General features: G+C 36.4%; 2 protein-coding genes across 6 annotated transcripts in view; both read right to left on the reverse strand.

Annotated features, from left to right (window-relative positions):
- The window catches only part of pfn4 (profilin family member 4), a 28,209-nt gene extending 25,618 nt beyond the window's left edge, over positions 1-2,591 (reverse strand). For 2 of the 4 annotated variants that reach the window (XR_007184994.1, XR_007184993.1), the window contains exons 1-4: positions 2,168-2,591; positions 1,917-2,051; positions 248-353; positions 24-163 (exon numbers count right to left, since the gene is read on the reverse strand). Coding sequence is in view for 2 of the 4 variants with exons in the window: in XM_048191510.1 (XP_048047467.1) it covers positions 135-163; positions 248-353; positions 1,917-2,051; positions 2,168-2,287 (390 nt within the window). In the remaining 2 variants the exon portion in view is untranslated. The remainder of the gene's footprint in view (positions 1-23; positions 164-247; positions 354-1,916; positions 2,052-2,167) is intronic. The other 2 variants (XM_048191510.1, XM_048191509.1) reach the window with 1 other exon arrangement.
- A 140-nt stretch (positions 2,592-2,731) lies between these two features.
- Positions 2,732-24,110, reverse strand: part of itsn2b (intersectin 2b) — a 35,065-nt gene continuing 13,686 nt past the window's right edge. The window contains exons 9-39 of one of the 2 annotated variants that reach the window (XM_048191502.1): positions 22,281-22,344; positions 21,781-21,918; positions 21,528-21,631; positions 20,810-21,072; positions 20,546-20,695; positions 20,257-20,397; positions 19,972-20,059; positions 19,617-19,756; positions 17,953-18,089; positions 17,110-17,867; positions 16,901-17,025; positions 16,496-16,653; positions 14,622-14,712; positions 14,331-14,527; positions 13,950-13,993; positions 12,754-12,920; positions 12,624-12,669; positions 12,415-12,536; positions 11,847-11,943; positions 11,568-11,762; positions 8,994-9,115; positions 8,354-8,460; positions 8,083-8,266; positions 7,824-7,922; positions 7,535-7,702; positions 6,596-6,808; positions 6,370-6,491; positions 6,013-6,095; positions 4,403-4,486; positions 3,941-4,114; positions 2,732-3,794 (exon numbers count right to left, since the gene is read on the reverse strand). In XM_048191502.1, coding sequence (XP_048047459.1) covers positions 3,637-3,794; positions 3,941-4,114; positions 4,403-4,486; positions 6,013-6,095; positions 6,370-6,491; positions 6,596-6,808; positions 7,535-7,702; positions 7,824-7,922; positions 8,083-8,266; positions 8,354-8,460; positions 8,994-9,115; positions 11,568-11,762; positions 11,847-11,943; positions 12,415-12,536; positions 12,624-12,669; positions 12,754-12,920; positions 13,950-13,993; positions 14,331-14,527; positions 14,622-14,712; positions 16,496-16,653; positions 16,901-17,025; positions 17,110-17,867; positions 17,953-18,089; positions 19,617-19,756; positions 19,972-20,059; positions 20,257-20,397; positions 20,546-20,695; positions 20,810-21,072; positions 21,528-21,631; positions 21,781-21,918; positions 22,281-22,344 — 4,739 coding nt within the window. In that variant the 3' untranslated portion in view covers positions 2,732-3,636. The remainder of the gene's footprint in view (positions 3,795-3,940; positions 4,115-4,402; positions 4,487-6,012; positions 6,096-6,369; positions 6,492-6,595; positions 6,809-7,534; positions 7,703-7,823; positions 7,923-8,082; positions 8,267-8,353; positions 8,461-8,993; positions 9,116-11,567; positions 11,763-11,846; positions 11,944-12,414; positions 12,537-12,623; positions 12,670-12,753; positions 12,921-13,949; positions 13,994-14,330; positions 14,528-14,621; positions 14,713-16,495; positions 16,654-16,900; positions 17,026-17,109; positions 17,868-17,952; positions 18,090-19,616; positions 19,757-19,971; positions 20,060-20,256; positions 20,398-20,545; positions 20,696-20,809; positions 21,073-21,527; positions 21,632-21,780; positions 21,919-22,280; positions 22,345-24,110) is intronic. The other variant, XM_048191503.1, reaches the window with a different exon arrangement.

The raw sequence follows: 24,110 nt of genomic DNA on the forward strand, positions 1-24,110 counted from the left end.
TGAGCAGTACTGAAACAACATACCTTGGTGTTCCTGTAGTTAAGCAGATTGAGTATAGTTTATAGTTTCTCATTAGTACTACTACAATGACACTGAACAGCTTCTTCACCTCTTCAGATTTGGTACGATGAGCTTCATTTTCCCTTTTCACGCAGATACTCGGCTAAAATACATGCAAAACTATTATCAAAAAACATTAAATTAGAGCAGAAAAGTTAACTGAACTTTGGTTGGAATTTTAGCCTACCTAGTTTCTCAACTGCTTCCACACAGATACTTGGATACATGCTCTGCGAGTATGTGGCAACAATCACATACAGTGCAGTTCTCACCAATACCAGGCCATGTCCTTCCTAAACAAAGACCATGAAAAATCAGTCAATGAATTCTGATGTGATGACGTGATGAAAAGGTGATGATGTGGTTATATAAACTTAATCCGCACTGGAGCCTTTTCACAGACTGTGATGGATTTAATGGTCGCATTTAATGGTCATCAGCACAGTAAATCCTGCAGTTTTTTTTTAAAATATATATATTTTCATTTTTGTAAAAATGTATATTTATTACACTGTACTTTGTATTATATTACCTTTGCATCAGATTACAAAAAAACTAGTTAACGCTGCTGTGAGGGTGTTTCTAAAACAGCGGCAATGGGAGTGATGGTAAAATCAGCATCTTTCTCTCTTCTGACTGCCGTTATCAATCTCTCTATTTTTTAAAGTTGTGAAAACACTATTGTGGAGTTTCCTTTTGCTATTTGAGCAAATGGGAATACAAATATATATTTAAAATAAATAAAAATATATTTATTGTAGTCGTTCACCACAACTACTTAAATGAAAAGAATACACATATAATATATATAACCAAAGACTATAGATTTCTATATATATCCATATCTATATATATATATATATATATATATATATATATATATATATATATATATATACACACTGCCCTCCAAAACTTTGGAAACACCCTTGGCAAAGTGTGGTTTTGGACGATATCAGCATAAATCCTTATCATTTTTTGGTGCAAATACATTAAAGTAACTTGACATTATCATTGAAGACCAGCAAAAATAATTTTCATTTTGATTACATGACATTGCCAATAATGCCAATTAAGTTTAGAATACAATGAACCAATCAGAAGAACCCAGTTTAGGTCAGATAGCTGCTAATGGTGGATATTTTGATGAATTGAAAATTTAAGTTTTTTTCTATGTATAAACTGTTTATGTAATAAAATATGTTTTTGTAGTTTGTGTTGTCCCTTTTCAGTGAAAAATTATCACAAATTAAAAAGGATTCATGCCAATATTGTCCAAAACCCCACTTTTCTAGGGCGTTTCCAAACTTTTGGAGGGCAGTGTGTGTGTGTGTGTGTGTGTGTGTGTATATATATATATATATATATATATATATATATATATATATCCTTAAAGGTACTTTGTTATAACACAACTATAACATACTCTTCTGAAACCCGGAAATGTGAAAAAGGTCACCTTTGGGTTTTTTGTGGGAAATATATTAATCATTTTTTTGCTGCTTCTAGTCCCTCTAGTGTTTGTGTTGTTTATGTCAATTATCTGTAAAAATGTTTACATTTTGAGCAGGTTTAATTAAACATGTAGATTACTTAGGCCCGGTTTCACAGACAGGGCTTAGATTAAGCCAGGTTCAGGCCTTAGTTCAGTTAGGATATTTGCGTAGCTTTTATAAACGTACCGTAGAAAAAAAAAACATCACTGGTGTGCATCTTGAGAAAAAACATTATGGCAGTCACATATTTTAAGATATGTCATTGCGAGTTGCTTTCAGTTAAAACAGCTCAAACATGCATTTTAGTCTGGGACTAGTTTAAGCCTTGTCTGTGAAACCGGGGGATAGTGTGTTACTTACACATTTAGCGTATATCGAGTGATTGTCAGCACGCACGCAGGTGTAGAGCTTGTTCTTGAAGTTGAGTCCTCTCTGCCTCGTTACATTCACGTGTTTGAATGAGTCTATAAACATATGTGTTTGCTCTGGACAGACCTGTTTGAAGACATTAGATTGATCCAACTAAATTGACAATTTGTCCTGAACAAATATTATAAAACTTAAAAATAACAGGCTTATCTGTTAGAAATGCAGACTTGCAGTAAACTTACTGTAAAATTGAATGCAGCCGTTACCTCGCCTGTTTTAGCCACGAGTATCGCTGCACACTCTACATGTTTCGTGCTAATGAGACAGTCTTCTAATAGCTTTGGAAATGGGTTCAAAGCCATATCTAACAAATAACTTGAAAAATTGCTCAAACTGTTTATGAGATATGTCGCACGCTTAGCGGTTAGGTCGCCGTTAACAACCGCCTGGCGCCTGACTCACTAATGAACAAAGCTCCAAGGTTACCAAGAAACGTTCGAGATCTCTAATTAATATTCATGAGTGGGCGTTTTGACTATGTATTTTATAAACTAAAAATATTGTACTTGTGAAGTTGATAAAATATTTAATCTGTTTTGAACACAATCACCCAGTATACTTTACAACATTTTCAAATTAATTTTATTTGCATCTGAAACCTGATTTTGTTGCATATTTGTGCTCAGAGGCCTTTAGTATAATACAATACTAGCTGTTTTCAAAACGAATACTTGGCTATAATGAAGAACAAAACCTAGCAAAAGAGAGGGAAAGGGAAAACGGGTGGGGAAAAAAAAACATTTGCAGAATATTCAACAAACTTTATTACATGTATATTTAAAACTCGAACAATTAAACCTAAAAGACAAACTCAGGGACTCAGTCTCTTGAGTAAGCATTCATACTACTCCAACTCAGCAAAAATATACACTATTAAGACCTTATCTGAATGCTTTATGGCAATCCAGATATACTGGGCAGCGTAAAATGTGCAGATAGTCAAAGACGCATAAATTAACATAAATAAAACTCAGTCAAGCACACAAAAATCAACAGTTATTAGACCTTTAACCAATAATCCCTTGTTAGTCACCTCATTTGTACCTTCGTAAATAAAAACTAGTAAGCTCTGCAAAATAAGTTCCTTTCTTGTTACACAGACAAATAAGCTGTTATAAGATTTTAAAGAGGATCAGTTGGCTGGTGCAAATTAAGTCTTTAACGGTGAAGTTAAATGGAAGAATTGGCAGGTAAGGCAGACAGATAATTAATTAAAAACAACAACACCACCTGGTTTAGTGTTCCTCATGAAAATATTCAAGTTCACAAAAAGTTCTTCAACTTCAGATCTAGGCAAATTACGATTATAACAAATATAGCTTTTAATACAGCAATAAAAGACAGTATATTTGAAGCAAAATATAGGTCCTGAGAAATCTCTGCATCCAGTGGTAAAATTATTTATGCAATAAAACAAAACAAAACAAAACAAATTCCCAAATTCTCCTTTTCATTCCCATGTCACTTGATAAAAAAGCTAAACTTGGCAAAGTTGTGAATCATAACTTGTCTTCCCTATCGTCACACATTTGTTAGTATGTTCCACATAAGTTGAGAACACCTTAAGGCAAAGGTCAGTCTTTAAAATCTTGAGTTAGTGGTGAGACGCTGTGCTTGAAGTGCAGTTTTGAAGGATCATCTTCTTTCTTCATCATTTGGGGGCTTTGTGGTCAAACAGCTGCAGGTCAAGCCGAACCCAAACCTCTCCAGTGGGAACTTCGTGAAGCAGCAGCCTCCTGGTGGACGGACCTTTATTTTCAAGCTCTTTCTTAATAGTGGCTACAGGAACTTCAGTGCGACCTAAGAAGTCTATAGAGGGAGAAAGAGAAATAGAACAATGACAGTTTAGGGAATGTATAATTTTATATGTTAACAAATATTAAGAGGGCTCAGTACACGACTAATTAAATGATATAATTTAGAAATAGTCTTATACTCGCTATTTTTATACTGACCATCTGGTGAAAATTGCTCCCGCTCATATATAGTAATGCAGAGGACATCTTGATACAGGTCTTTAATGTGAAACTGACAGTTGAAGTTCCACTTGGGGTTGGAAGTGTCATTGATGGTTCGAGAAGTGAAGCCTTGAGAACCCATTGTCACTTCACAGTATGGATTACTCTTTCCTGAAAAAACAAAACAAAAAAGTATTAATATTGGATGGATGGATGGATGGATGGATGGATGGATGGATGGATGGATGGATGGATGGATGGATGGATGGATGGATGGATGGATGGATGGATGGATGGATGGATGGATGGATGGATGGATGGATGGATGGATGGATGGATGGATGGATGGATGGATGGATGGATGGATGGATGGATGGATGGATGGATGGATGGATGGATGGATGGATGGATGGATGGATGGATGGATGGATGGATGGATGGATGGATGGATGGGCTCACCATTTGGTTTGGAGGATTTTAGCTCCGTTGCCTCCAAAATGGTGACAAGCAGTCGACCGATTCCACTTGCCTTCATGGATCGAGCTGTAAAAAAATAATAAAAGTATGAGCTTAGGCAACCTGTTGTAAATATTATTTACATTTTAAAGACCAAGACATACACTACCATTCAAAAGTTTGGGGTCATTAAGATTTCTTTAATGTTTTTGAAAGAAGTCTCTTATGCTCACCAAGGTTGGATTTATTTGATAAAAAAATACAGTAAAAATGATAATATTGCGAATATTCAGCTTTGCCTTCACAGGAATAAATTATATTTTATGATATAAATCAAATAGAAAACTATGGAAGAGGATTAGGGCCAAGCAATAATAAAAAAAATAAAACCATCTCGAGATTAAAGTTGTTAAATTTCGAGAAAAAAAGTCGAGATAAAATGTTGAGAATAAACTTGTTAAATTACGAGAAAAAAACTCGTTACATTTCGAGAAAAAAGTCGAAATAAAATGTTGAGAATAAACTCGTTAAATTACGAGAAAAAAACTTGTTAAATTTCGATATAAAAGTCCAGATAAAATGTTGAGAATAAACTAGTTAAATTACGAAAATAAACTCGTTAAATTACGAGAACAAATTCGTTAAATTATGAGAAAAATGTCATTAAATTTCGAGAAAAAAGTCGAGATAAAATGTTAAGAATAAACTCGTTAAATTACGAGAAAAAAACTTGTTAAATTTCGAGAAAAAAGTCGAGATAAAATGTTGAGAATAAACTCGTTAAATTACGAGAACAAACATTTTAACATCTCGACATTTTATCTCGACTTTTTTCCTCAAAATTTAACGACTTTTTTCTCGTAATTTAATGACTTTATTCTCAACATTTTATCTCGACTTTTTTCTTGAAATTTAACAAGTTTTTTCTCGTAATTTAACGACTTTATTCTCAACATTTTATCCCGACTTTTTTCTTGAAATTTAACGAGTTTTTTCTCGTAATTTAACGACTTTACTCTCAACATTTTATTTCGACTTTTTTCTCGAAATGTAACGAGTTTTTTCTCGAAATTTAACAACTTTAATCTCGAGGTGGTTTTATTTTTTTATTATTGCTTGGCCCTAATCCTCTTCCGTAGAAAACAGTTCTTTTAAATTAAAATTGTTTCAGAAACTATTTTAATTTAAAAGAACTGTTTTCTATTTGATTATATCTTAAAATGTAATTTATTCCTGTGAAGGCAAAGCTGAATTTTCAGAATCCATACTTCAGTATTCATCATCAAATAATCCTTCAGAAATCATTCTAGTATGCTGATTTTGGTGCTCAAGAAACAATTATTATTATAATTGATACTGAAAACAAATGTGATGCAAAATATTTTTCTGGAAACCATGAAACATTATTTACAAGATTCTTTGATAAATAGAATAAAATAGAAATTTTTGTAACATTATAAATGTCTTTACTGTCACATTTGATCAGTTTATTGCTAGTATTTGCTAGTATTCATTTCTTTCCAAAAAACACTACTTATACAAAACCTTTGGATGGTTGTGTAAGTGGCAAGTGAGTAGTCATATTTATTGGTCTCAAAAAATTTTTTTTTTACACTGATAGGCCTTTTCCCGTTTTTTCTTCTCCATCTCAAGGAATTCTTCTGATGCTGTTTTGATCTTCTGAACCCATGCAGTCCTAGCAGGATATAAGGCAGATGTTAAACATTTTATGGCATAATTAAAGTTATATATAGTTTCCTAGAAGCAGATAAAATAATTTGCATTGAAATTCTGTCAATTACTCTTGCAGTGTACTTTCAGCAGTGAGATAGGCGATTGTTTTTTTTCCCCCTTCTCGTACAGTGTGGCAATAACAACATTCCATGAACGGTTAATGAAACATCCCATGTATGCAGTAAATAGTGGCTTGCTGATAAGCCTGATAAAAAAGAATGACGGCTGAAACTGACCTCTCGTTAATGTTCTCGGTCTTCAGTGTGTACACGCGATCTATGTGGGAAATGTGGAAGATGGGCTCATCACTGGACGGATCTGACGGAAGCTTCACCAGAACTTCATTGAGGAACACAGGCTGGGAACACAAACATACACATTAAATCAATATCCCAGGGTTTTTTCCCCCAAAGGTTTGACAATAAGAAGACTACTACTCTATAGAGAGGAGTGGAACTCTACCGTCTTATACATCTTGTACTGGGTGTTGGATTTGGGGTTGAAGAGCTTGTCCGTTCCTGAAGAAGTGAACTGCCTGACAGCTTGAGTAAACAGCAGAAAGTCGTTGAACAGAAAGGCGTATAACTCCTTATTGCTCTTGGTCTTAAACACCTTCCCGCTGTGCAGCAATTTACGAGGACCCAGGCAGTTGGTTAGAGAGTTGAAGGTCAGATTCTAGACAAGTGACATAATAGAAAAGTAAGAAATCTACTTGTACCTTCAAAGCGTTATATATGAAAATCTAAGCAAAAGTCTTTCAGCCAATCAGCCTTCGGAATATTTTATACTACCATTTAAAAATCTGGGTCAGTAAGATTTTTATTTTTTTTATTAAATTATTTATTCATAAAAAATGATATAAAATGATTAGAGTGACAGTGACAGAAAAAAATCAATTTCAAATAAATGTTCTTTTGAACTTTCTATTCATCAAAGAATCGTGAACAAATGTGTATCACAGTTTCCATAAAAATATTAAGTAGCACAACTGTTTTCAACATTGTTAATAATGAGAAGTGTTCCTTAAGCAGCAAATCAGCATATTAGAATGATTTCTGAAGGATCATGTGACGCTGAAGACCGGAGTAATAGCTCCTGAAAATTCTTCTTTTGCATCAGAGGAATAAATTACATTTTAAAACACAATAAAACATTTTATATTGTAGTAATATTTTACAATATTACTGTTTGCACTGCACAAATAAATCTAGCCTTGGTGAGCATAAGAGACTTCTTCAAAAACATAAAAAAAAAAAAAATCCTACCGACCCCAAATGTTTGAACGGAAACATAAATCCAGACGTCAGCCTATGATCAATCTTGCAATGCATGTTTTTAACATCAGCTACTTTTTGTACCAGAAAAAGGATGGTATAATGACTAAACGGTGTGCTTTCTGACCTCTGTGATGCCTTCACACTGCACATGGGATTGGATCCACTCCAGCCTTTCGGAGTTCTCCTTCTCCCTTACGCCCTCGTTCACCTGAGAGCACAGCAGCTCTGCCTTCTCCAAAGCCTCTAGCAACTGCACATAGTCCACATGACTCTCTGGAGTATATTCCAAGATCTGGACACACAAACACGCACGAGTATTGGTTAACAACACACTAATCGTTTGCTTTAACTATCAATATCTAAGATGAGAGATATAGAAAAATAAAACAAAATGTTATTTTCACAGTACTCACATTTTTAATATGGAGAGGGTAGCGGGTGATCCTTTGCATAGGTTTGAGTAAAAAGCTGGACAAAGGCATTCCTTTACAACGGTAGTCTGTTGCAATTTTCTGAAAATAAATAAATGATTTTAATTATTACTAAGGCAATTTTTAAACCAAAAAACTCAAATTCTAAATCTAAATCTGGGAAGTTTTTAATTGAAAAATTCTCATGATATTAATGTGCATTTGTCTTTTTAGCTGTTGCATGTGAAGTATGCGTGGCTACCTTAAGGAAAGTTTTGAAGTCTGGTTCTTGATCGGTTCTCTGTTGTAGCAGCGTGGCACCATTCAGCTGGCAGCTGCAGAAGCGGATATAGGCCTGCATGTGTGACAGCTCAGAGGCCAGGGTGTCCCCGATCATATGAACAGGCATGTTGTCTCCTCCAATCTTTTTCCTTGCCTTCAGGGCCCTGCCAATACACACATCATGCATGATACACTCACTGTACACTGGAGAAAAAAAACTATATATATATTTTCAAGTTAGCCTCACATACTTGTGCATCTTGGAGCTGCACTGGATAAGCTCCCTCCAGTTGACAAATATCATGTTCATTTCAGCCTCAGTGAGACGGCCTGATTCAGACATGGGCTTGTGAAAGACCTTTAAAGAGACAACAAGGAAGTAAATATTTTATCATCTGTAAAAATATTTAAATCAAATATGACACAAAAAGCACTATAGCTTCCACATATAAGTAATTTATTTGATAAAATAATTCTTATTAAATAATCCAAAATAATTATTTAATAAAACTACTTATTGTATAATTATTATACTATTTTTTTACACTATTATTAATTATTATACTTTATTATTGCAATACTTGGGAATTTTGTACTCATACTAAGTCATACTAAAAGGACCATGAACTGCAAAAAAAGGGAATAAATAAAATCATTACAATAAATAAATAAAAAATATAGACTTTCCTTATATAATATACTATACAATCAAAAGTTATAATAAAATAATGTAAAAATATATTTGTCAAATATACCTTTGCATCATTTTGGTTTACTCTTTTTGAAATCGTGGCACCACTAAAACTGTTTGCATCTTTGTGGTAAATTGCTTGCTTTTTTTACATTTCTAAGTTGCTTTGGATAAAATGTGAATGTAAAACAGGTGTGTACCTCTAGAACCAGCTGTAGGTCTTCCATGTATTTCTCCTCAGTTTGAATGAGCTCATGGATGTAATCTTGTCGTTTCTTTTCCTGCGGGCTCATTGAATCCAAAGTGGTCTGGTCAGCACACCCTACAAGAAAACCGTACAGGTGAACTCACCCAGGCACTTGAAGCCCATAAACTTAACAAAACACACACAAATTGATGGCTCCATGAGATCCTTCAACAGTCTTACTCCAAACACACTCAAAACCAAGCAGAATAATGTCAGTCGCAGTGTGTTGATGACACTCCAAACTGCTTCTGCGTGAATCCTTACCTGCTGATGGTCTGTCCGTTTGACCATCCACGGAGTCTTCATCATCCACATCCCATAGCCGCAAAAATAGCAGTTTACCCCCTGAATGATCACTCATTTTCTTGAGCTGTGCTTTGTAAGCCTGCTCATTTACTTTGATGAACACTGCAAGCATGCAGGATTATTCATTCTGTTTTCACCCATAATACAACAGCAGGACAACCATAACTAGATGGCAGTGCAGATTAGCTGGATTAATTCTGTCAGGAAGTCCCCATGGAGGTGGTTTCAAATGAGATAATATAGTCGTTTTCTTTTATCTTTACTTACACTTTAATTTGTTGATCATTTATTAAATTTGGTATTAAACACAAGCTGGAATTTCTTCCCTATTGTGACACATTTCTGAGTGAAATGGCTTCTCAAACCAGAAAAAAAATAAAAATAAAAAAAAAATAATAAAATAATTAAGGCGGGACTTGTTCATAGATTGGATCGTTGGATGCTTGTGGTTTGCTATTGCTGTGATCTCATGTGAGTGACAGGTTGTCCCGCCCTCACATCCACAGAGAAGAGATATCGTTGCAAGAGGTTATTTTGATTAAAGATTATGGAGGGCACATTCATTTAAAAAAAAAAAATGATGTGCATGGATAAATCATTTATAATAAATACTGCAATATTCCATAAATAATAAGAACTGTCAATTTTGATTTCATGGTGACTTAAACTTTACTATTTTAAAATGTATTTTTATAATAATAGGATAAATACATTTCTATATTTTACTTTAGATGATAAAAGATGGAATAATTATGAGCTAGGTTTTTTTTTTTCCTAAATGTGTATCTGGAAATATGTTTTTTTGTTTGTTGTTGTTGTTGTTACATTGGCACTGAACTCTTATATTACAAAAATTAAAAGGGACGACGTTTGTTTTTTCAAAAGACTTTAATGTCTAGATTTCCTCAAATCATATAAGTACAATGTTCAAAGTATTTGAGATATTTAAATGATTATTAACAACATCCAGTAAAATATTAAAGCAAACATTCGTCCACAATTTCACAACTACTAGCATAGCTTCTCGTATAATATTAACAAATCTGTTTATACAGAAGCGATTCATGCACAAACATGGCATAAAACGCAGTAAATATGTAACAATACCACCTAAGGCGAAAGCATTGAGCTTAAAATAGCAGCAGAATAACTATACCTCTAAATACACCACAGACAGCAATACAAATTGTCTTTCATTTTTACATTGATTTCAAACAAACTGAATACAAATAAAATTGAATCAAGAGTGTAAACCATCTACAGATTCAAGGTGAAACTGCCTCAAAAAAAAGTGACCGGTGTTTGTTCTTTAAAATATCAAAGTGCCTTGAATAGCCAGAGACCAATAATACTAAGTTTAAAGCTGCATTATAACCAGCAAAGTGTATCATTAGTGCGATTGCAATACAGAGGCAGTTTCACACCTTGTAACATCCCTCACAAATGTAGCATCCTTTAAAATGACTGAGGTGCAACAGGTTACTGTGAAGTCCCATATTATAAAAGAAGCTGCCACACTTAAGAATCTTCAAAGCAAATCAAAATTCAAAAAAGGAACACCATAGAAAGACTCACTATTCCTCTATACTAATTAGTTAGTATTGGTCCAGACTACCAGTCAATTTGAATGAGAAGCCCTGTTTTTGTTTAAAACAAATGAGATGGGTGAGGAGAGATAAAGGAGTGTGATTGGGTGAGTAAATGGTGGTTTCAACAGGACCACCTCCACTGTGGGAGGGGATAGTGGGTCTCTCATGGGTGAAGAGAGGGAAAGGTGTTACCACCCTACAAAGAAGGACACAAATGAGAAGAAAAAAGTGGAAGGAGAAAAGAATTTGTGAAAAATGATTGTGTGGCTAAATATGGAGGATGAGAAGAAAAGCTTAATTAGATACTACATGTGCAACTGGAAATGACTGGAAAAAAATAATAACCTCATAAAATAAAATGAACCAAAAAGGCACCATAAAATAACACTAGATATGGATAAAAATGCCATTGTAATAAAACTGTAATACACTCCATCATACAAACTCTTTTAGATAATAAACAGCCACATTTAAGCAGCATAACCTGCAACATTTTTTTTTAATGTTCTGAAACCAAGTTAACTTTCAAAATAAACAAAAAGGCCATGAAAAACTTAATAATAATAATAATAATAATAATAATAATTCAAAACACAGAACCAGAATAGGTCTGTTTATGGGTCTCTACTTACACTGCTGACTGGGGTCAGAATCTGAAGTGGTCACTTTCACATAGTTGGTAGGAATCAAGCCTGTGACCCCATTGAGTTCTCCTTTCCACCAGTCAGGATTGCTTTTGTCCAGCACATTGATAATTTGACTCTTCGAGAAGCTCAGCTCGTCCTCGTTCGCTGCGGTGTAGTCGTATATGGCGATGACTTGGCCGACTATAGGGAGGAAAAACAGAGAGAGCAATGAGGAGAGATGCAGAGAGAAATAAATCAATCATGGATACTTGTGCCGTTTCTCACCAGCCGCAGATGCAGGTGTAGATTTGCCGCTGTTTGAGCCCAGGAGTTTGACATGCGAAGCCGGGAACCAGCCCTTCTGACGCTTCTTCCCCCTGGCCTGAAGACACAAAGAGAAGATTTTGCAGCTAATTTGAATATTTTCATTTTTGTATGTCAGTCTGTTTATCAAAATAATTTTGTTTGCAGAAGTTATACAAGTAAAAAAAAATTATATGCATGCCATAACATATAATAATTACCAGCTTGTCGACAATTATCTTGTGTACAATTGCTGATATATATGATTAATGACAGTAAATTAAAAACCAGTTGACGTGAAATGAATATATTGTACATCCCTAATATAAATAATGCGGCCACATGATGCAGTACATGGGAAAATGTCAACTATCCAGTTGGGAACATATCATGGAAATAAAGATTTGACCAACTCCAAAGGTCTGTAAAATTACTTAAACTGCAATTTTAGTGCCTTGATGAACATAAGTGGATTTCAGAGGGGGAAATGCTACAAAAAAGTGTGGAAAATGGCTCATTTAAAGTCTTTGTGCATTAACAGCTCACTCACCTGCAGTTCCCCGAGCCACCAGCCGGAGGAGTTCTTGGTGAGAATGAGGATGAGCTGGCCTGGAGCGAGATTTAACTGCTCTGCACCTGCTGCAGTGTGTGCAGTAGTCACCTGGGCCACTTCTACAAACAAAATAACATGCTTTAGGTTTAGAGAACTCTAAGTACTATGATTTTAAAGTTGTCAAAGAACGTTCCACTGTTACTCACCTGGTTTCTTCCCTGGCATTCCAGGTTTACCAGAGAGACTTGATGTCTAATGAGAAAAAAAAAAAGATGTTGTATGACAACTAACAACATATATAAGTGCCAGTCTCCCTGAATATAAAAATAAAATTACATCAGTCTCCTTTGGCTTGACGTAATTGGAGGGGAAGACTCCTGATCTGTCTCCGATGCTGCCTCTCCACCACTCCCCTTCTCTCTCGGATACCAGGATGGTGTCTCCCTCAGTGAAGGTCAGGTCTCCAGGCTCAGGACTCTCGTAAGTGTACAGCGCCAAGTATTCTGATGACGGGATCAACATACAAACACTGTTCACGGAAACTCAGAAATGAAGGACAATGCTGATGTCCACAGATAAAACTGTGATGTGTTCACAAGCATAACAGACACAAAACATACTGAAAATGAATATACACACACTCTCTCTCTCGCTTTCTCTCTCTCACACACACACTTACACAAAGAAATGTTTAATTACATTAAAAAATTACTAGAAAAATAATTACACATACACACCACACTTACAAAGTTTGGGGACAGTGAGTTGTTTTTTTTTTTTTTTAAATAAATTAATACTTTTCAGCAAGGACGCATTAAATAAATAAAATAAAATGACAGTACAAACATTTAGAATTTAACAAAAGATTTCTATTTCAAATTAATGCTGTTCTTTTGAAATTTCTATTCAAAAGAATTCTAAAAAAAAAAAAAAAAAAGAGTATCACATTTCCACAAAAATATTAAACAGCACAACTGTTTTCAACATGGATAATGATAATGAAGATGACAATAATAATAAATCAGCATATTAGAAAGACTCCAAAAGGATCATGTGACACTGAAGATTGAAGTAATGGCTCTGAAAATTCAGCTTTGCCATCACAGGAATAAATTAAATTATAAAAAATACTGTATAGTAAAGTAGAAAACTGAAAACTAATATTTTACATTATAACTGTTTTAACTGTATTTTTAATAAAATAAATGCAGAGAAAGAAACTTCTTCCAAAAATATTAAAAAGAATCTTCTCAACTGCAAACTTTTGTATGGTAGTGTATATACAAATAATAATAAAAAGAAAATGAAATAATAGGTGACAGCAACCTGCATTATGTGAATTTTAGAGATGAGAGAATTTTAGAAAGTAACAAAACTATATTTGCGATTATATAATCAGAAACTACAACAACATGTAATCTTAACATGTTGTTCATATGTAGATATCTTCTCTTACATGTAAGGGGAAACTGCTTCAGAATGTCACAACTGCAAAGTTTACTGATAGAAAAAGCAAACCTGTTTTCTCTTACCTTCATAGTTGGATCCATCTGCTGTATCGGATGCATCAGACGAACTATGGAGGGGAAAAAATAAAAATCACACACCAAACAAGATGATCAAATAGTGTTTCAGGTGTTTCAATAAAGCAGTTCAATTTCAAACTGACAACCCCAAACAGTGAAAGCAAAGCAAAAGAAAAAACAAAACAAACATCTGAATTAGTGTCTTTGCAGGGACACTGGCACGTCAGGACAATGGTGAGTTTTAGTATGCAAAGTCTGAAAACAACATTCACATTAACACTTTCCACAGACAAAGTACATGTAACGCTCACAGCTACACACTCATCTATTAGGTCAAAAAAGAAAGTAGCAACATCACAACCACTTCAGCATGGTGAGTGTATTTACTCTGCTTGTGCATCACTGGCGCTCAGCACTGTAACATAGGTTTTGGGGAACCACCCCTTAACCCCACTGAGTTCTCCCAGCCACCAGTTCTCCTGCTGCTCCAGAACTGTGATCACATCATCTTTGGAGAAGTTGAGATGGTTGTCCGTCTTTGCAGTCCAAGAGCACAGAGCCTGAGCTTGCACATTCCCCACCACCTGAAAACATGCAGCAAATGCCATTGCATTCCACTACAAGGAAGTTGTACCTTACATAAACACAATGTGGTAATTTTCAAGAAATCCTGCATACCTGACCGTGGCTGGAAGAGGCAGAGCCTGTGGCATGGGTGGGGGTGAAAGCGGAGTTCAGCCGTGATCCGCTCTGTCCGTCACTCAGTTTGCTGGTGAAGAAGGTGTTTTAGAAAATTCCACATGTTCTACTGTCATGCTCAACAAGATTTTGAAATGAAACAGTGCCTCTCTATGAAATATTTCACACAAAGTCCTTATATTAATTGATAGTTATTTAATTAGTTTTATTTTTTGCCTTCACTTTTTTTTTTATCAGAATGACAAAAATATGGCATCAGACATTGTTTGGTAATATTTTATATTTTCAGACTTGGTGTGAAAAGGTCTTGTACTCCAAATTAACTTTGAATCTTTCATATGAAAGACATGCAGTTTGTAGCTGTGAATGTTTTCTGTAATGGTTCTGTAGGCACATGCACTTTGTCTGTGAGTGTACATTGGGAAAAATTTGTACAAATAATTGTGCTACAGGTGTAAATGAAGCATTTGAACAAAATGTGGTATTAGGGGTGTAACGGTACATGTATTCCTCCTGAACCGTCACAGTTTGATGCATGCGGTCAGATGACAAATACAGTCGGTCACAGGCAATCCAATCCAGAAGGGGGCATGCACAGCAATGCAATGCTGTTTGCTAACCGCCACAACAGGAAAAAGTGCAGAAGAACAACAGACTATCTATGCATTGAAATGTTTACATGTAATCTCTCAACCAGTGTTTCAACTGTGGAAAGATGTCAATAAAACAGCTTGAGAATAATATCTCACGTAGCATTACATTTACCTTAGGCAAGTCATTTAGTGTCCACAGCATGTTAGTTCACTAGAGAAATGAACTCTAGAGGGGAGCATTTCACTAAATATATGCACTATATTAGCTTGCATATTCATTATATTTATTTAAAGGTCCTGTTCTTCGTGATCCCATGTTTCAAACTTTAGTTAGTGTGTAATGTTGTTGTTAGAGTATAAATAAAATCTGTAAAATTTTAAAGCTCAAAGTTCAATGCCAAGCGAGATATTTTATTTAACAGAAGTCGCCTACATCGAACGGCCAGTTTGGACTACATCCCTCTACTTCCTTCTTTAATGACGTCACTAAAACAGTTTTTTGACTAACCTCCGCCCACAGGAATACACAAGAGTTGCGTTTGTAGAGTGTGTTTGTCACCATGTCGTCGAAACGCTGTTATTTTCATCCCGCAGTCCAATCACCGGGTCTGATTCCGGCTCAAATTGATAGGGTAAAATTAAAGACATGTTTACAATAACGCTGAGCGCTTGCATCTCCACGTTATGGTAAGAGGCGTGACTTTTCCGGGCACGGTGCGCTCAGAGCTGTCGAATCACAACACAGGAACCGCTGGCACAATCAGAACTCGTTACGTATTTCTGAAGGAGGGACTTCATAGAACAAGGAAGTCATCAGCCCGTTTTTATGACAGTGGAAACAGCGGTATACAGATAAGTAAATTATGTGAAAAATACTGTTTTTTTTACACGCGAAACATGAACACATGTTATATTGCACACTATAAACACAATCAAAGCTTCAAAAAACCACGAAAAACGGGACCTTTAATAATATCTTAATCATTTAATATGTTTAAATAAATTTGTCATGAAACAAGTTATGACAGTAACTGTGAATAATTATATTTCAAAAATGAATTTGAGTGTTGAACCCTGTTGTTATTATAAACTTTAACATTATAGTAATGTGCAAGAAAGGGCTTTAGTTTTCTCCCCCCTGCTATACCGAACCCGTACCAAACCAAACCGTGACTTCAATACCGAAGTACAGTACGTACCGAACTCTCATATTTTGTGTACCGTTACGCCCCTATGAGGTAATCAGATTGTAGACCGCACCTGACAGAAATGGAGACCTGTGGCTTCAGGGCTTGTTTGGCCACGAGCGGAGCCTCAGATTTGGCCTGCTTCTCCACATAGCTCTCAGGGAACCAGCCCATCTTCCCCTGCCGACTGCCGTACAGCCAGCCCTGCTCTCGCTCTACGCTCTCATCCACCTAAACAAGCACAAATCATACTGAACAAACTCTAATGCTGTGAACATGGAGCAGTTTCACAGTATGCTGTATGTTGTATGGCAACCTCCACCCCAACTGCTGAGACCATTACATTTTTCAAGGAGCAGCTGAAGTCACACCTTTTCTGCAAGCACTTTACCACACCCTTTAACCAATGCATGTACACACACACACACATACAAAAAACAACAACATTTTCTTCTCTACATTTCTTCTGTCAACTTACCTCAATCAGGTCATCGCTTTCGAAGGAGAGCTCATCATCGTTTCTAGCAGTGAAGGGGTAGAGGGCTTTAAACGTCGTCAATGCTGCTGATCTTCTGTGCTGTGTGCCAAGAGGATGTTTGCTGCCTGAAATCACGATGACATTGAACTATCATTCATCCTCCTCGACTAGCCATGACTATAAATCTCATGGTACACTTTTTTTCTTACCCTTCCTCTCCTCCAGGCCACGCAGAAGAGCAGCAACAATGTCTGATTTGACAGTGGCCTTCTTGTTCTGTTCTTCGTCTCTCAGTCTTGCGGCTGCTGCCTCTTCCTCCTGCTGTTTCCTCTTCCTCTCCTCATCCTGTTTCTTTTGTTCCTCCTCCCGACGCCTCCTGTCCTCCTCTTCCTGCCTTTTCCGGTCTTCCTCTTTTCTCTTTCTCTCTTCTTCTAGTCTCTTCCTCTCCTCCGCATCTCTCAAGGCAGCCTCCTGTGCACGATGTCGCCTCCTCTCCTCCTCTTCACGCTCCCTTCTTCTCTCCTCTTCTCGTCTCTCCTCCTCTTTCCTCCGCTGCTCCTCCTCTGCCCTTTTTCGCTCCTCGCGCTTCCTCTCCTCCTCCAATCTTAACTCCTCCAGTTTTCTCCTTTCTTCCTCGAGTTTTCTCCTCTCCTCCTCCAGTTTCCTCCTTTCTTCATCTCGCTGCCTGCGGTCCTCCTCTTCCTCCTGCCTCCTTTTCTCCTCAAGTCTCTGCCTCTCTTGTTCTCTCCTTTCTTCCTCCTCCTGCCTGCGCCTCCTCTCCTCCTCCTCCCGGGCCTTGCGCTCTCGTTCCGCTTGTTCTTTAGCAGCCTGTAAACGAGCTTGTCTCTCCCTCTCCTCCTCCTCGCGAAGTTTGGCCTCCCTCTCCTCCTGTATTTTCCTCTGTTTCTCCTCCTCATCGCGCCGCAGTTTCTCCTGCCACTGCCGCTCCTTCTCCAGTTTGATGCGTCTGCATCAGAAAAGAAATTCTGCTTGTGAAAACCTGAATGCTTTTAAAGTGATCTGTAAGTGTACTCTAGGAAATGATCTCTTACTTTTGCTCTTCCTCTTCTCTCCTCTTCTTTTCCAGTTCCTCCTGCTTGCGTTTCTTTAGTTCTCGAATTTTTTCTTCCTTAATGTTGCGAAGTTTTTCCAAAGCAGACTCTTGCATCCTCTGGCTCTCTCTGAGATCCTGATAAACAACCCACAAGATTATAACACACTGAACTCAATTCAGACACAATTCGTGTAACAGAGACCCAAAAATTCCTTAAAGTTACAATTAAATCAAAAACCTTTAGCATAATTTGTATTCATAATCTTTAATGAAAACAACATGATATTCTTCTGAAATTACTTGCCTTTTCTGCTGACATCATTTAGACCATAAAATAATATTAACCAATAGCCAAATAGTTATTTAGGCACTGTTTTAGCAAACTTGCCTACATGTATGGCTCCATTCTGGTATGCAATTCCTAATTTTCATGTTTCAATTCAACTTAAACTAGAGTCTCCTCAATGAATATCCTGTTTTAATCAGAAGTATGTCACAAGAGAAGGATTCAAGGGGATTCCATGTGGATTCACACTGACTTCAAAGCCAGAATTTACTCCAAACCAGGGTTATTATACTAAAACAAAAACCATAAAAATATTTCTGTAACTTAAAATAAATCTTAACTAAAATAAAATACAAAAGAGAGAAATTCATTTCAGCTAGATGTCAAGAAAATATTTCTCATTTACATTAAGCTGAACTTTAAAATGTACTAAAATAAGTAAAACTGAAAAAAAAAAAAAAAACTATTTAACATTAAAAAAATGAATAAAAACAAAAACAAAATTACTAGAACTTTAAAATGAAAATGTAAAAAAACACTAATGCAAAATACCAAAATATTAACAAAATCTATATAGCAGTATCTCAATGATACTAAAATAACAAACTGACACTTTTTAATAAATATTACTAGTCATAATGTACACAATGTAAAATATTTCTCTACCTCTCTGAAATGACTTCCGATGTAACCAAGAACGCAGAGACAGAAAACATTATTAATCATATAACATGTTTCTATTCAGTTTGATCCTGATGTATAAAATCCCACCCTACATTCTTTCAGGTTTGAATATTCTTTTTCACTCAGAAATGAGCCACATTACAGAAGTTAAGCGCATTACATACATCCCTAATCATTTGTGCGGTAAAGAACCTTTGGTAATGATCTAAAGGTGAAGCAGCTACAGTAAGAATGAGCAGGAGGAGGGAAAAAGAGATGTGCAACCTTCAGAAGGAAGAAGAGATTGCTGAGGCAACTCAGTAAAGAGAGCAGGCCTTTAAGCATGCAGTCATCCATTTCCTCAAACTGCAGCGAAAGCCAGGGAGAGACAGACAAGTAGACAGACAGACAGAAAAGCTCTACAGCTAGTGATAAAGACACAGGGACAAAAGCATAGGGGTTATTCGCATTAGTGTCATCAGTAGCAGTCTACATGCTGTTAGCAGTGATCAGTTAAGAAAGATTTGCTACAGAAATGCTAAATTGCTACAGCTGGGAAATTGTCAATATATATGTGAAGTTAAAATCTCTTGTGGTTTAATCTGAATCTTGTAAAGTGTAACTAGTCTAGCTAAACATGCGGTGCAATTTGTTCTGATCTGATTGGTTCACATGAATTTATTAATCATGGCTGAGTGACATTAATAGATTACCTGGATTTCTTTCTTATACTGATCCATGTCTGCTAATTTTGCTGCAGTCTCCTTCTCCACAACATTAAGCTGTTCTTTAAGCTTTCGACAGGTAAGATCCTTCTCTTCCATATTCCTTTGTAAAGTCTTCACTGTTGCAGCTGCAACAGAAACATTTTAAACAATTTGTTTTAAATTGTTGAATTACATATTTATTTTTACAATTCAACACATCATTCACGCCTACTTCAAGTAATTTCTGTATTACACAATTCCAGATGCTTGTATCACAAATGGGGGAAAAAAATTTATAAAATAGCAATGTTTGGAGAAAAAAAAACTCGGCACAAACATATGATTGGCCAATGTATCTTACTAGGCAGGTTGTTAAGACTCAGGCTGCGGAGTCTGTCGTTGAGTTTTTGCTGTTCTGTGGTCGATTGTCCCAACTTTCTCTTAAATTCCTGGGGGTCGGAAAAAAAACATTCACAAGTTGCACAAGCTGCAATAATAACCACTATGCACTTGAGGCAATCTCCTTCTAAAATTATGTTTTATTAAGAATAAATGGAGAATATAGAGTAAAAGAGTAAATTAATTTTATGTATAGATCCTATTAATTTATGAAGAGTGCGTGCTGGTACTGATGCAGCAGTCAGACCTCTAACTGTTTCTGCAGAGTGTTGATTTCAGTGATGCAGGAGTCTCTTTTCTGGTTGATCATTTCCAGCTCGTTTTTATGGATTCTCTTTTTGCCTTGGGCATCTCGGAGCTTGTCAGAAATTTGTTTCTGCTTGTTGCCCTAAAAAAAAATAAAAAGTAAAAAAAGGGGGCGGGACGAAAATATAGTAATAGTAGTAATAGTACATAGCAGAAATGTGTCGTTAAATTTCAAGTCTAGATGTAATCCAGCAGTTGAGAGCATGATGTGCTCATCCCCAAAAACTCACCACAGCCTCCAGCTCCATCTCGAGACTTCTCTTCTTGGCTCGGAGCTTGATGATCTCCTCCTGCTCCTCACTCTTCTGGTTTTGGAGCTCTTGCTTTCTCCTTCTCTCCCACTCAATCTGCCGTTGGCGCTCCATCTCCTTCTTGGCTGCCTGTAAGGAGCATCACAGTAGTAGTCAGTAAAAACTTTCTATAAATCACTGAAACACATTTTGGGAAAGGTAAAATTTTGGTCTGAACACATTTTTACAAGGTCACCCCCTAACCTCCTTCCTCTCCAGCTCTTTGAGTCTCTCCTCCTCTCTTTGTCTCTCCAGCTCCCTCTGTCGCTCCAGTCTGAGCTCCTCTTCCCTCTTCCTCTTCAGTTCCAGCTCTCGTGCCTCCCTCTCTCTCCTCTCTTGCTCCTCTCTGGCCTTCTGTGCTCTCCTCTCCTCCTCCCTGCGCTGCTGCTCTAGCAGGGCCAGTCGGCGCTTCTCCAACTCAGCATTTCCCATCTCCATATTCTTCTTAAACTTATCTTCAAAAGTCACTAGATACACAGAACACATATATAAATTATTAACGTGAACTGAAATGTTCAAGCAACAATTTTTCAGATATATGGCATTGGATATACTGTTTATAAACAAAACTTATGCTTCTTGATTTTTTATTTTTTAGGTAATTAATGCAATGATATTTATGCATTTTTAAGTGTGGCTTAAGTGTCTAAACAATATGCAGAGAGGAGGGAAGGGATACTACATGCTTTAAAAGTAAATAGGATGCAAATCAGTCAGTAAGAACACCATAATGAGCATAATTCAATATTTAGGAAATTATTTAAACCAACTGATTACATATCCTTCACAAATCAAACAATATTATACAATTGCTGTGCATCTGTTTTACTATTTACTGTGTAAAAGTGGGAGGATTTTTTGTAAAAGAAGCGAGTCATAGATATTTGTATTATGTAATAATGGGTGTGGTGTAAAGCCGTACAATTGTTCTTTGATTTCTGTGGAGGCTCAGATTCATAGAGATCCTCAGCCAGACTTGTGTAGATTGAGGGAGTGGTTCCATTCACAGAGTCACCTACCTTCCCCCTAAAGGTTCATATGTATGGAGAAAGAACATTGTTAAAATTCAATTCAGATACTAATTCAAAATGTATTTTACATTCATGACCAAACGTTTTTTATATAATATAGTTTTTAGCCAACAGCAGATCAAGTTAAAATCCAGTCAGCTGTACCTCAGTGATGGGGGCACCAAGTCTGTAGGAAGTGCCATAGGCAGTGGCTGTCCCATTTTCGCCATGTCTACCAAATGCATGGCAAGAATAAATTCATCGGCCTTCAGTTTGCCATCCTTATCCACATCAGCCAGATTCCTGACAAAAAACATACAAAATGTCATTAAATGAAAAGGGCTTGTACTAAATATTTAGACAATCTGAAACTTAACTTTTCAATTAATATTTTACTTAAGTTTTTATGCTAACAGTATTATCTGTAAAGAAAAAACTGTTAAATGAGAAAAATTCACAAAAGTTCTCTCAAAAGTGGACTTTTGAACCCACCTTGTACATGCTTCATAATATTAGGCCTGTCAAAAAATGTGCATGTCACATGCATATATTTGCACGCAGCTACTCTTGAACATAGGGCAAATAAAAAAACTACAATGATTCAAAGTCAAACTTTTTTAAAAAAAAAATGCTTCATGAAAATACTGGGGAATAAAAACACCTACCAGATGGCAGCTAGCTGGGTCTGAGTAAGCAATGTTGTAGCCATTGCAGTTCTTACTTGAGGACCTGCAGAAATAAGATTAAGGAAAGAATTTATAAGGATCCTAATTACCAGATTCATAGACATACCTTCCTCCTTAAAGGGTTAGTTCAGCCAAAAATGAAATTTCTGTCATTAAGTACTCACCCTCATGTCGTCCCAAACCCATAAGACCTTAGTTCATCTTCGGAACACAAATTAAGACATTTTTGATGAAATCCGAGGGTTTCTGAACCACACATAGCCATCAACGTCATTGCACCTTTTGAGGTCCAGAAAGGTATTAAAGACATCGTTAAAATAGTCCATGTGACTACAGTGGCTATGAAGTGACAAGAATACTTTTTGTGTGCAAAAACAAAACAAAAATGTCTGTCAGTCTCCTACGTGGTTGACGTAGTGAACACAGTGCAGCGCTTCCGTGTTTATGTCAGAACAGCGACTCAGTTTTGGCCGATGCTGTACATGTAAACACCATAACGCATGCGCGTGATGCTGGCGCGGCACTGCATTCACTACGACAACAACATAGGAGACTGACAGGGAAGAGATAAAATTGTTGAATAAAGTTGTTATTTTTGTTTTGTTCGTGCACAAAAAGTATTCTCGTCACTTCATAACATTAAGGTTGAACCACTCTAGTCACATGGACTATTTTAACGATGTCTTTAATACCTTTCTGGACCTCAAAAGGTGCAATGACGTTGCTGCCTATGTGTGGTTCAGAAACCCCCGGACTTCATCAAAAATATCTTAATTTGTGTTCCGAAGATGAATGAAGGTCTTACGGGTTTGGAACAACATGAGGGCGAGTACTTAATGACAGAAATTTCATTTTTAGATAAACTAACCTTTTAACTTCAAAAAATCCTTTTCTATCTGCTGTGTTTTAGAAACTGTCTTTTTTATAGTTGTTTTTTTTTGTTTGTTTTTTTTACAACCAGCTAATTGATACTGTTGAAGGCATCTTTAAACAGCCGATTTATGGCTGCTCTGAAGCGGGTCTGTATCTGCTCAGAATTCAGTGTAAAGACGCAATGCCGCGTTAAAGAATACCTAAAATACGCCGGGTCTGACCCACCTCAGGCCCTAGTATCAAAGGCGAGTCTGATACTGTTCTGGTTCAGTGTAAATGAACGCGGAATATAGCCGCCCTAAAATACGTCATTTTCATGACAACCGAAAGCATTCCGGGCAGTCAGTTTAGGCGGCGCGAGATTCAAGAAGCAGGAGACGAAACATAACGTTAGGGCAAATAATAGAAATAATGTCTTCCAACAAGGGGCATTAAAGTAAAAGAGTTCTGTACTCGTTATGTACATCGTGAAGCAAACCACCAAAATAACAGCAGAGAATCGTCGTGTCATCAATTGGCTTTCGCCGTTTGTAATAATCCTATGAAGAGACTGTCAGATCAACGTGCTGCTACATTTCTCTCAGATACGGTAAATGCTTAACACAATCGGCGTCACTGATTGTGTATCGATATATTATATTCCAAAAATCATCTCCTTGAGGACGATATTTCACCCACACACGATGGTCTGGTGACATCTGCTGCTGCCTGACACACGCAAACGCTATAGCATCATTTGTTGTTTCTGAAAAAAAAAAAATAAAAAAAAAATGTTCGACCTCTTTTTTAATCCTGTTGTGATCTACCCGGTGTAATAATAAATATTTTTTTGTAGCATCGTTCCAACTGTAACAATTTTTATTATGACAAACATCAAAGCATGAGATAGCATGCAGTTTATACTACTTTAAAATTTCGTATTTTTTATTTTTATTT

This window comes from Megalobrama amblycephala, linkage group LG5 (assembly GCF_018812025.1).
Source record: "Megalobrama amblycephala isolate DHTTF-2021 linkage group LG5, ASM1881202v1, whole genome shotgun sequence".
Lineage (NCBI taxonomy): Eukaryota > Metazoa > Chordata > Actinopteri > Cypriniformes > Xenocyprididae > Megalobrama > Megalobrama amblycephala.